General features: G+C 41.7%; 1 protein-coding gene across 2 annotated transcripts; it reads right to left on the bottom strand.

The window, feature by feature from the left end:
* Window positions 1-520: 520 nt before the first annotated feature.
* btk (Bruton agammaglobulinemia tyrosine kinase) lies at window positions 521-12,892 on the bottom strand. 2 transcript variants are annotated; one of them, XM_030396708.1, is made up of 18 exons: window positions 12,756-12,892; window positions 9,062-9,220; window positions 8,853-8,957; window positions 7,768-7,849; window positions 7,396-7,521; window positions 7,239-7,303; window positions 6,970-7,157; window positions 5,513-5,575; window positions 5,320-5,374; window positions 5,143-5,222; window positions 4,670-4,797; window positions 4,500-4,571; window positions 2,680-2,851; window positions 2,308-2,527; window positions 2,093-2,157; window positions 1,354-1,472; window positions 1,064-1,221; window positions 521-976 (listed from the first exon to the last, which is right to left on the bottom strand). In XM_030396708.1, exons 2-18 carry the CDS (start codon window positions 9,200-9,202, stop codon window positions 905-907), a joined length of 1,911 nt encoding a protein of 636 aa, XP_030252568.1. In that variant the 5' UTR covers window positions 9,203-9,220; window positions 12,756-12,892; the 3' UTR covers window positions 521-904. The 2 variants fall into 2 exon arrangements, with proteins under 2 accessions (XP_030252568.1, XP_030252569.1); XM_030396709.1 differs by lacking the exon at window positions 12,756-12,892 and adding an exon at window positions 10,988-11,128.
* Between the last annotated feature and the right edge of the window lie 15 nt (window positions 12,893-12,907).

Genomic DNA, 12,907 nt, shown 5'->3' with positions numbered 1-12,907 from the left:
GATTTCGCTTCAGTCTTCAGCATTCACACTGTATTTTCGTAGGAAATGCAAATTTTTCTAGTTGTTAACAAAATTGTCTCAAATTTGGCTTTAAACTGTAGAAGTATTTTATTTGGTTGTTATGATTACAGCAGCAAGCTTATTAATCCCCCCTAAATTCTTTGTATTAATGAAAGACATGGAAATATTCATGTCAATGTTTTCTGCAAAACAAAAAAAGCCATCAAAACAATGACTGTTTAATGTTTTTTAATTAATTTATTGTCATGAACTCATTTTTATTTTTTTATTTTGGTGTTTTGATCCTATTTTTCTTGCTTCTTCTGTATGACTTTGCTTTTCCTCATATTTTTTTTTAATTATGTTCCTCTGTTGTTGTTAAGTGAAATAAAGTTTATTTAAAAAAGTCGTTGATCCTTTGAACAAATAAAGCTACTACCGATGTATACAATGATATTACTTCATTTAAAACAGTTGATATTATATTATTACGTGAAAACAACAGCTCTATCAGACATTATTTTCGTTTTATATATAACGTTTCAGTCACTTCCAAGCCTGTTATACTTGGCTTTTATTTGTGCAACACATACCTTTTCACAAAGCTTGTTTCCACATGCAAAGGTGTCTACATTTCACAATGATCCCACACAACACAACACAATAAAATAAAGACAGATAATCCAATTACCTTCAATAAAATATACACATTTTAAATTCTAGGCTGCAGGACTGTACTTCCAATAATGTGATTAAAAAGGCTTTCTAATGAATGAATTATAGTGACATTTACAGTTCACATATTCACATAACAGAGGACCTCAGTGTGACTGTGGTTTTCCTGGGACATACAAGGATCAGTAGAGATCAGAGTGGACTGTTTCTGTGTGTGACATCTTGAGATCTACTGGAGGTCGTACAGCACGTCCTGGACAGTTACTGCCAGCTGCTCAAAGGTGGGTCTCTCGTCTGCTTTCTGAAAACAGAAACAAAGCGAGGTTTTGAGGTAGGCGAGCAGAAAAACAAATGCATAGACCCACAACACCACCCAAAATCTACTTACATCAAACCAACAGCTCGTCATAATGCTGTAGACCTTTTCGTTGGCCAGCTGGGGGCGGTAGAGGCGCAGGCCCCTGGACACCTGCTCCACTATTTCCGTGTTGTTGAGGCGTTCATACGGAAGCCGTCCCAAAGTGTACACCTCCCACATAAGAACCCCTGAGTATATAAAGAATCAGTTAATGATATAAAACATACGTATGATGCTGGAACCAAAGATTACACTTGCAACAGATCAGGAAAGCAGGCGGGAAATTGAAAAAACACATGCTGGTCGTTGTGTTCACTCACCGTACGCCCATATGTCTGACTTGCTGCTGAACTTGCAGTAGAGGAGAACCTCAGGAGGCGACCAGCGCACAGGAAACTTGGAACCTGCTGAGCTTGTGTACTCGTCATCTAAGACATACCTGCGGCAGCGGGAAGAAGTGTTCAGATTGTTTATTGATAACTCTAAAAAGGACAAATACCACAGTGCAAAAAAGTTCAGAAGGTCAGAAGTTTAGCCAACTATTATACTTAAAGTATCAAAGTTAAAAGTACTCATCGTGAGGAAACGATGGCCCCAGTGAGTGTTGAATCATTATAACATTATCAGATACTTATTAGTTTAGGGTTAGTAAGGTTACTTTAGAAATGTATTCCGATACAGCTATCAATTACCTGTTTAAAAAAAGAACTCAGTAACCTTATCTCAATATGAAACACAGGCAATTTAAGACAAGAAATATCAATCAGATGACTTTTATCTGATCTTGATACACAATACTGTGTATTTGTTTTTTTCTCAAGACCAGATTGATGTTGTGTACTAATCAATTCTTTATTTTCAAATCATAATTCTTTTCTCATCCCCTTATTTACCTCATGTACTTGTAATCTAACTACATATTCTTTTCTGTACCTTTAACATGCCATTACACGTGTTCCTTTAGATCCCAGGCCTGTTTGTAAGTATCGCTTGACGTTTGTATTTGGTGAAGTGGGAGCTAATACACTGATTTTCGTAAAGGCATGTGAAGAATTTTACCTCGAAAGTCCAAAGTCAGTCACTTTGATGGTGCCGTTGCCGTCTACTAAACAGTTCCTGGCAGCCTGAAGACAAACCAAACAAAACTCTGGATTTAGGTGTAATCATTAAACATTCGCTGTTACCCTTGAATAACAAATCCCGGTATGTTAAACATGACAAGATACGAGGATAAAGAAATGTACTGGGATATGTGTTGGCACTGCGTCTCTCACCAGGTCTCTGTGGATGTACTGCTGAGTCTCAAGGTAGGCCATGCCTTCAGAGACGTCTTTACACATCTCTAGGAGCTGGACAGGGGTCGGGTGCTGCTTCAGGCCCTCCCTGAGGTACGTCAGCAGGCAGCCGTTGGAGAGGAACTCGGTCACTATATAAATGGGCCTTTGTTTGGTGCACACGCCGTACAGCTGGACCAGGTTCTCGTGGCGAAGCTTCCTGGTTTGAGCAAAAAGGAGACGGACGCCATGAGTTACAGAAGCTACAGTCTTGTTCAGCGTTTCATTACTCTGAAGCACAAAATCCTCAATATCGTTTCCAGCTATACATCAACTCAGGCTGAATTCGGACTCGTTTTTTGTTACGCTTACATCATGATTTTGGCTTCTTCGATGAACTCCTCTTCAGACATGGAGCCCTCTTTAATCATCTTAATGGCCACGTCGTGCTGGCCCTGCCACTTCCCGTACTTCACCACTCCGAACTGACCGGTGCCCAGCTCCTTGATGAAGGTGAGGTGACGGGGGTCGATCTCCCAGACACCTGGAGAAAACAGGAGAGAATGAGGAGGCACGTTAATACTTGTGGTATCCACATTAAAGGAATAGTTTGATAGCTTTCTTTCCGAGACCACAAGCTGTTTGGTCTAGCATAAGGACTGGGAACGAGGTAAACAGGTAGCTGAACTGTGTCCGAAGGTCCAGCACGTCTAAAGATCACTAATCTAAGCTTCTACAAGGAACTTTAATTTTGTTTTTTGTTGGCTCTGGCGGCCCCTGTGGACAAACGTAGTACCGGCACCACCGCCTGCTGCTGTAAAGATCTCGATCTGGCTCGAGCTTCCGTTTATTTTAGAAAGTCATGCTCACGTCATTCTCAGCACTTCCCCCTGAAAACAGTTCTAATTTGACAGGCATCGAGGATAATAAAGTATAAATATATCTGGTAGTTGGTTTTTGTTTGCTTTTGTAGGTCATGCAGAAGCATCGAGATGAAGTGAGAATGTTGCATAACCAGTTCAAAGTTCCTTGTATTATATTTAACAAGTTAGCTAGCAGTTTCCCCTTAATATCTTTATGCTAATCTAAGATAGCCGCCTATGCTCGGACGTCATAATGAATGTGCTGTTGGGACATTTAAATCTGCTTGTTTTAGCCAACTTCCTGTCCATTGCCAGACATATAGCAGCAAACAGGAGGATCGTGCACATTCACAAGCAGACGGGACCGCCTCTTTATGGAATTCTCTGTCCTGATTGGATAAAGCGGGCAAGGATACCAAAACATCTAATTTCTCTTTAACTGCATGAGCAGTGGGCGGGAGACTGACCAAGACAGTGATTAGTGTTGGAATACAGAACTATTTAACACTTATTTGAATGAGAAAATATCACTTGCAGCAGCTTCGTCATTATTTTAATACATTCAATGTCCATATAGTAATATCAGATAATACAGTGATGTATTAATGAGTCCTAAAACCTGGAAATTGATTAGCGTTTTTGCAATTCTGGCTCCTTCGTCTCAAAATCAATAGTTTTTTTCAACGGGTTTTCGGTTAAATGCCTGAAATAAGGTCTGTAGTGACCACAGGCTAATGATATTTATGTGTTTTGTTCTACGACATAAAATACATAATTAAATGTCCCACAGTTCGATTATAAAGCACTCACCTGTCTTAAACATAGAGGCTAAAGTGGCTAAAAGAGACGACAGATGTTGTCATGAACATTAAACGTCTCAGTCCAGACTTTAGTTACAAAGTATTCTACGTCTAACGTCACAACCTGTAGATTGAACAGTTTATAGCAAACATGCATAATAATTGTGCAGTAAGACATTTAGTAGTGGTTGATTTAATTCGCACACCGCAGTGTCGCCTGTTTACAGCCTCACATTGGCTTTTTACTTCTAGCGATTTAACTTAAAAATCACAAAAGTGGTGCTCATCCGTGAAGATTAGTATCATAAACTTGTGTTTGCATTGCTTATTGATGGCGATAATCTGAAATCCAATTCAAATATCCAGTAGGCTTTCTGTCGAGGGAAACGTCCGGGTGAGCCAACAAACACACGTCATCCCTTCACCGCTCTATTGGTGGTTCATAAATTGCACACACTAACCCGTCTGATCAGTCACCTTGAGGTTGGACACCAAACACTATATGAACAAGAGTAATTCTGACTCGTACCATATCCGAGTCCTGCTGTTGATGGCGGCCGTGCCCGGTTGGTGACAATGTATTTCAGCCTGCTAACCATACCTAGTGATGGAGACAACAAAAACATCTACTTGTGAAGACATTTTTGATGAATAAACTCTGACTGTTTCCATTTTCGAACATCCTGCCGCTGTATTAACCTGCTGCGTTGTGCTGGTGGTAGTTGATGAGCTCCGGGATGGAGCTGAAATTGTGCTTCTCCGCCAGGTAAAACTGTCCCGACGGGGTGGTGCAGATGTTATAATGTCTGCAGCTTCCACCTGTTTCCCTGAGGAGAGAACAGCGAGAGCGACTTAAAGCAGATTTAGTCAACAGGTTTTCATCGACACAGGAACCTATCGTGTATGCATGAGTGACTTATATCTTCTCAGCTATCCATAATGCAGCGCAGTCTTACAGCCCCTGCGATGGATAAGTTCTGCGGGGGAGATTAGTCCCGGATTTGCATGAATAATTTACATCTCTCTCCCTCTGTGGCCCACTGTTTCCGCTTTCATTACAAACAGTTCTTCTTTTGATACGTTCACACATGGCCGGAGCTGCAGTGGATGCAGCAGCCACACAAATGGTGCGGCGTCGTGCAGCAGCGTTTCACACCACAGAGCTTACTCACGCGCCGCCTTTCGTGAACAAAGACACGGTGTATTTCCCGGCCTTGCTCGAGTCCCGTACCAAGAAGCCTCCATCTTTGTTCTGGGAAAACAACAAAAACGTGCATATTTCAAACGTTTCAGATCAAACTTAGTCGAGTTAAATCGTATTAAAAACATGTCGAAGCTGTTGGTTTTACCTCGGTCTTTAACAGCTTTTCTGCCTGGCTCCGGTTCATATTCTTACAATACCAGCTGCCAAAATAGACGTGGATATATTAGTTTATAGTGCTTCTGCATTCAGTGACACAATCATGTACAAACAAGGAACTTTCCCTTTAAGTATTGACCTGCTAACTTAAAGATAGTCGTAACAATAGTGCCCATACTCACTCAAATCTTTCTAGCCCATTTTCTGCTTCCACAACGTAATTACTAGGTATATATCCTTCCGCCCTGCGAAAGAAAACAACACATATTGTATTTATTATTTATCTCTACATGCAAACATTCAATTGAAAAGACAAATGTGCATCTTGGCCAGGTCTTCTGCTTCACAATCTTCTTACATCATACTTATTTTTTAAACATTCTGATGTTTTTCTTTGCCAATTGTCCCGTGTGGCCTTGTGCTCTTCTAGGCCACCATAGCGGAGAGGAAGTCGTGTGGCTCGGGCACCACTTAGTCGTAATTTTGTTGTTCTGTTGTGTAAATGTGAGATCATCTTCCACCGCAGAGTCCCCAGGAGAGCTGCCTCCATCCTCAAAGACCCCACCCACCCCCAGCACGGACTGTTCACACTCCTACCCTCAGCCCGGAGAAACCGAAGTGTTAAGTCCAAGACCACCAGACTAAAGAACTCTTTCTTCCCAACTGCCATCAGACTCCGAAAGACTTTTAGACTTTAGACTTTAACTCATACCACATCGGGGAAATTCACTTGTGACATTAGCTGGTAGACAGACATACAACAAGTACAGACATTAAACAAATAGACTTAAAAATACAAATGCATAGTCTCAGGAGTTGTACATCCATATGCGCACACTTCCTACTGAGACTAGTGGAGAAAAAGACTCGAAAAACTACAAAAACACACTAAACCACTGAAAAACACTAAAATATAACTAGCTGCCACTCGTGTGTCGCCATCTTGAAATAAACAGCAGATAGGAGTTTAATCTCTCTCATAACTGTCCCGACTGATTACATTCTTGCACATGCATAAGAGATTTCAGATTTGCACGGTTTTATTATCATTATTGTTGTTGCTGCTGCATTTCTTATTTATCACATGTGTGTAAAAGTGCTTTAAAAGTGCTTTACTTTGTATATTGTGTATTTCGGTTGTATATATTTCTTTATTACATTGTTGGCATTCTGTGGACAGCAAAGGAAGAATTGTATTGCAGAATTGAGAACATGTTTCTTTACTGTGCACATGACAATCAACACTTTGAAGTGAATTGAATTATTACATGTCTGTCGGCCCCCTGTGGCCTGAGGTTTCTTCCATTGCTACAAGGTCTGTTTTTTGTTTCCTTACTTTAATCGAGGGTCAAAGGACAGTTGATGTTGTTCACAGTCCAGATTGTAAAGCCCATTGAGGCAATGTGACTGTGACTTTGGGCTAGTTTCTAAACTATTTTCGCCCAAGTGATCCTCCACTTTAAGCACCTTTCATTCACAGGTAATCAATCAATTTGCCCTTTTGCAAGCATTTTACTTTGGACAGCAATTTTTTCAGACTTTTTCCTCATCTACACGTGGGATCTTCTGTAGATTCACACCAGAGCGTCATACGATTAAGTGCAGCCATTGAAAATGAGTAGATCATGTTTCATCTCACCCGTATTTGTCTCTGGCTCTCCACCAGTTGGGATCGGACATCTCCAGGATGGTGTACTCTTCATCCTTCCTCAGCTCCAGGTCTTGAGGCGTCATCGGTGTGTAAGGATACTCTGCTATAACAGTCATGCCCACAGAGGGAGCTGCCGGCTCAGGTGGCTGTGGAGGTAAAGGCCGAACAGGCTTCTCCTGAAATAAAACAAGTTGGTGGATGTTTTATTAAAACAAATCTGTAGTCTGTGAATGTTATTCTAAAGGGGCTGTATGTACCTCTGTTGGGGTGGGAGGGAGAGGTTTCCTGGATCCCCTTCGCCGTGATGGTTTAGATGTAAATCCTGTTAGTATATAAATGGAATTATTTAGTCATAGGCTGAGGTCTGGTTGTTGATTGTTTCCGATTTCAGACCAAAGGGAGTCTTGTTCTTACCATTTTTATTATCCAGCACTTTGCAACCCATGGCCTGTTTGACTTCCTGCTGGCAGCACAGCCACACCCCATCCATCCAGTAACAAGGATGGTACTTCTGCAAGAGGTCCTTGTTGAAGCTAACCACTGTGCACAAGAACGGACACACACACACACACACACACACACACATACACGCACGCACGCACGCACGCACACAGGACATTTCCATTATATCAACACTTTCATTTGCATATGCTCCCAGCTCTCCTGTTGTGCAGGCAGGCAGCGGACGAAGTTAGGATATGATCTAATATTGCTCATGACATACTGTGAAGGACAAGACACACAAACACCAGATACATGTATGAATATTTCTACGCATGCACTTACTTTCTTTCAGCTTCTTTATCCACTGATTCCGAATGTCTTCGCTCTTTGCAAAGATGTACAGCGGCCCCTCATCGTAAATGATCTGTGGCAAAAATGGAAGAGCGAATACAGATGAGTTGTTTTTGGTCAAAGACATTGCTTTTCTATTTCTTAAAGGAACTGTTCACCCAAAAATGTGTGTGTATTTTCAACTCAACCCTATGACACTGCAGAGTTGGGTGGGTTGGTTTTGCCCTACTAAAAACATTTCTGGAGCTTCACGGCGAAGTAGAAGCTGACTTGCTTAAAAATGTTAGAAAACCTAGAACAACATAAAGCCGCTCCACACAGCTTGCCCGGCATAATCAGTCTCTGGAAGCCCTTATTTCTGAAATTGATTTGAAAACAAGATGATATTCCTGCCCTTTTTAAGGCTAATCTTTACAGCAGCCGCTAAGCTAAAAGTGTTAGCCGCACCACCTCCTGAGCACACGTCAAATCAGTTCTGGATAAAGGGCCTTCCATGGCCCACGGAATCACTTTAAATCTTCTATTTACGTTTTAAAACAAGTTCCCATCTTCTCCAGTTGTTTTAGAAAATGCAGAGATGCTGTTTAAATGTTGTTACTTGTGTGTAAGGTGACAGACGGACACATTTTTCACGCTACCTTGCCGTCTGAGTTAACACGAGTGCAAATCTAACACCTGCACAGTCACTGAAAGTCCCCAGTACATCCGAGTGTGAGAGACGGTTTCACTTCTTAACAATGGACTTTCACATTATCAACTATCGGAGGACTGGATGATTTTTGTCTGCCGAGAAGGACACCCGCTGTTACGGAGCCACCTGTGTGTTACTTCTTGCAAGCTTCTACGTGGTTTTTGACTGAACACAAGAAATATCCTCCCATGTTTCAGTATAAGAACTGCAGTGAGTGATATTCTGATAGAGGAGAATGTGTCTCCCTTTCCAAAATGAGAAGCAGCAGAGAGGATCATGATTTTGGACCAGTAAGAGCACAAGGTGGCTGAAGTCGTACACATTGTTGTTCAAGGTTTGTCGTTGACCTTCTCTTTTAGACGTGTACATTGACAAAAGCGTTTACCTGGAATGCAAACATGCGCTCCTGCGGGGCGTTGGGCTCCGGCTGCACCGTCTCAACGCACTTGATCTTCTCGAGGTCGACCGATCCTCTCAGACCTTTTCGCTTCTGCTTAACAGATGGGGAAATAGTCAGGTAACTCCAGACAAATATAGCAGCACAGTTCTCATAAGGTCACCAGCAAAACGTTAATCCCAGACGAACCTACGTACCCCTTTGTCAGGATCGTAATCATAGTAGGCAATCTTTTCCTGGGTGAGCACGAACCATCTCTCCTTGTAGTTCAGAGGGGAGGTCTTCTTCTTCTGCTGGGATCGTTTAATGAAGATTTCTTCCAGTATGCTGTCTGACATGATTCAGCCAGGATTAATCTAAGTGGGAACAAGGAAGTAATGAACACTTGTATAGTATCAGAAACAGGCTGTTTCATCAAATGACGCGTTCACACCTCGACCCAAATGGTCAACACTTCGTCGAGAGCTGTGACAGTCTCACCCAAGACCACTGTGCTGAGTTCAGCAACGAGTACGAGGCAGCCTTTTGCACGCAATTAGTATTCAGTGTTTTGACTTCCTTTGAAAAGCGTATTCTCACAGTATTTTACAGTTTACACTTCATGGAGTCGGAGCGGTTGGCGCTATCGCCAGTGAGAGTTTAGATCTGGGAAGAGAGATTAAGAGAGAGGCAACATGAGCGCCGGCACATATCAGCGTGTGATTAGCTGTAGTTTGCATAAGCCCTGCTTTTACTGCCAGTAACATCCTCTGTTTCCAAAATCCCCCTTCCCCACTTCCTGTGGCACATCTGTTCCCCTCAGCTATCCTCGCCATCGTCACGTCGCCTCTGTCGAGTTGGACGAGTGTGTCCACCGACTCTCCTCTACGCTACGTCTCCCTGACGTGATGGTTGGGAAGCAAAAGTTGCATCGGGTAACACGAAGTCGGTTGCTTTTTTTTTGGGTCTTTTACTTTGGTGTTACACATCACACCTACTTTTTTTTTTGTTTTAACCTGGTTTTAAAGGCTATTTGTAGGATGCAGCAACCTGATTATGAATACAATAACCTAGTTCATGTACCACGTGTAGGTGTGTGTTCTTGGGTCTTTGGTGCGTATCCAAACGACATCAACTACTGGTGAACTCCAACGATCTCATCGTCACGAGGCCACGTTCATAATTACATTTTACCTGCAAAAGCTGTCCTTTATTTGTAGTTTTTGACAGCTTTTTGTGTCGTTTTTTTCAGCCACTGCTCAGCACTAATGCTGAACTGTCAAAACAAGACAAAACCCCTACTGACACAATAAGTAGATGACAGTGGAGTGGAGCAAATTAACACTAATATCTGTTAATGGATGCGAATAACGTGTACAGAAATATGCCCTCACTCCTAAAACTGTAGCTATAGACACTGTAAACACGTTATAACATCAGTAATATGAGAGAATTGTAGAATTAACTGGCAGTGCAGGAAGAAAATTACTTCTGATACTTGGTTACATTCAATGTAATTATCTTGGTGACTTTCATTCTTACTACAGTATCGTTACTTTTACTCAAGTATGAGTTTTGGGTAATCCTGTTATACCCACTGTTAAAACTACTGAAGTATCAATCGTACAAATAAAAGTAAAGCGTACATGTGAAAATGAATCTGTGTATTAAATTTTTTTTAAAAATTACTCTAAAAATGCACTTTTGACACTGATGCAGCATGTTATCAGCAAAAGTAACTAACTAAAGTTATCATATAGATGTAGTAGAGAAAGAAGTACAATATTTACCTCCAACATGAAGTAAAATGGACTTTTAAAGTTGCAGAAGATGGAAATAGTCAAGTAAAGTACAAGTATCTAAAAGTTTCACTTGAGTAAATGTACTCAGTTACAATCCACAGCTGACTTTAACACCAACAGACAAACCAGTCGAGCTAAAACTTGCATCACATCGTACCACCACTTTTACCCTCAAAGCACTAACCACAGAAGAAGTACTTCCCAGCAGCTAATACTCTGCTTTGACATCTGAAAACCACGTATTAATCTCTAAAACACAACAAAAGCACTCAATGACCGGAGGTAGGAAGTCAAGGCGTCATATTTCCAGGTAAACACAAACTGTCAGATGCTTCAACTCACCCTCGTCACACAGCTGAACGCTCATTGCCTGTTAGTCTCTGTCAGATGTGTTTGCACTTCAGCTCGGCCTATTTTCAGCCTGTGAGCACTTCCTTCTATCATCTCAACTGTAACGCCACCAGAAAGCTTCTGTCACTCCCTCGCTAACCAGGAGTGAGAGATTTCTACACGTCAGACCGACTATATACCTATTGTTTTTTTGTTTGTGCTGTCATGAGCAGACAGCATTGTTCCCTATTCTGTGAAACGTTGTTTATTCATTCCTCATTCGTCGCCACCAAATCATTTCTCACATCACTAAGTTGAGCAGAGGTCAATAAACTCCTGTCTGCCGCTGACCGTGACGAAAAGACTGACGTACCGTCCCCTCTCTCTTTACTCTCTGGTTATTAGAGCCGGTCGACTGAAGCTGCTCGTCTGTGTTTCACTGTGTCATGGCTGCCAAAAAAGACTTTTTTTGGGGGGGTATTTTTTTTTGAAGGGAGTTGACTCACGGTGGCTGACACAGACAAACTCATAGGGAAGTTGCATCAGTGTTGTACTGCAACATGAAGGGAGAAGAAACCCAGTGCGGCTCTTCTACCTGACATTATCTCGCTCTCACATGTAGATATTCTTCTCAAACCTTCTGCGATCTGCACACAATCCTGACAATGTACGAGTCTGAACCTGCAGAACGGGCCTCTGGTCTCTGCACGGCGCAGCAGCACTCTGACACTTTGCAGAGTTGGTTTTCTCACTTTCTAAGGCTTATTCTCACAGCTGCTGTTCTGTTCCTGAATTGTGAAATTCTGTATTCTATATCTTTACATTTCAGTCTGTTTTTCTAAGAAGTCGGGCCCTATTAAACGATACATTCATAATGAAACAGAGGGCAACTTTTCATTCATGTGTTCTTAAAATTGCCCTTTTAAACTCACAGAATCTCAAGATAGAATAAATTTGAATATGTCGTCACCATTTCTGATCTTCGCAAGGCGGTGCAACATGTTTAAAAAATGAAATCTAATAAGTTGTGACTAATGAACTTGTGCAGTAGGATAAAGTTCATGTATTTCGTCTGTTGCGTGACTTTCGCTATGTATGACACAGCAAACATAACCCTATCGTGAAGGACTTGGCTGAACAGGAACCTGTCAAGATGCTCTTTTTCCTGGCGTTTCCTGACAGATAAAAGGGTCAAGAAAGCGTGTGTGCGTCTGTGAGAAAGAGAGCGACTAAGATATTGATGGAAGAATTGCTAATTCAAATCGATTTAACATTGTGGATGTCAATTTTTTTCACACATAGTCATCACCATTTCCTCAGATGCATCTCAGGGAAATGTTTGTATCAAAGTGCTCGCATGATTCACACGCCGACAGCGTTTGTGATGTGCAGATAATAAAGGATACCACAAGAAGCTATCAGATTATAACCCCACCGCACATCAAAACCACTGTGGGGCTGCACGATGGGTTAGAATACATAACGACAAGCGCAACAGAACACAACAAAGTCAACCAAACTTTGCATTTTAGCAGATAAAGTCGCTATGATTTGACTTGTGTGTGTAGTTTTTTGTGTAGGGAGTACACACTTCTTTCAAAATTTGCATACATGAAAAAAAACACAGGTTTCAGTTCAGTACATGCACGACTCAACAGAACACTCACTACTACTTTGTCCATCAAATGCATTCACACAGCTTGATTTAAATACATCTGAACAAATGTCTATAAATACATCTTGACCTCACAGCCTACATCCAAGAAGCTTTGACACTTACCCAGACACCCAAAAGAGTCGAGCATCAGTCTGACCACTGTGATGCTGTTGAGGCTTGAAGCGGTGGCACATGAACCTTTGCCTCAGTCGCTCGCCTTCCATAGAATGTGTGTTAGTCAGTGATGCAAGAAACTTAAACCCACCCACAGAGAG

This window comes from Sparus aurata, chromosome 18 (assembly GCF_900880675.1).
Source record: "Sparus aurata chromosome 18, fSpaAur1.1, whole genome shotgun sequence".
NCBI classification, from domain to species: Eukaryota; Metazoa; Chordata; class Actinopteri; order Spariformes; family Sparidae; genus Sparus; species Sparus aurata.
The sequence above is the reverse complement of the archived record's forward strand: the minus strand, read 5'-3'. Positions and strand labels throughout refer to the sequence as shown.

Excerpts from the sequence above, each read along its gene's own strand:
- btk (XM_030396708.1), bottom strand. The coding sequence starts at position 9,202 with ATGTCAGACAGCATACTGGAAGAAATCTTCATTAAACGATCCCAGCAG. Across the intron at positions 7,850-8,852 it reads AGCGCATGTTTGCATTCCAG|ATCATTTACGATGAGGGGCC; the intron begins GTAAACGCTTTT and ends TTTTTGCCACAG. Across the intron at positions 5,223-5,319 it reads AAAAGCTGTTAAAGACCGAG|AACAAAGATGGAGGCTTCTT; the intron begins GTAAAACCAACA and ends TTGTTTTCCCAG.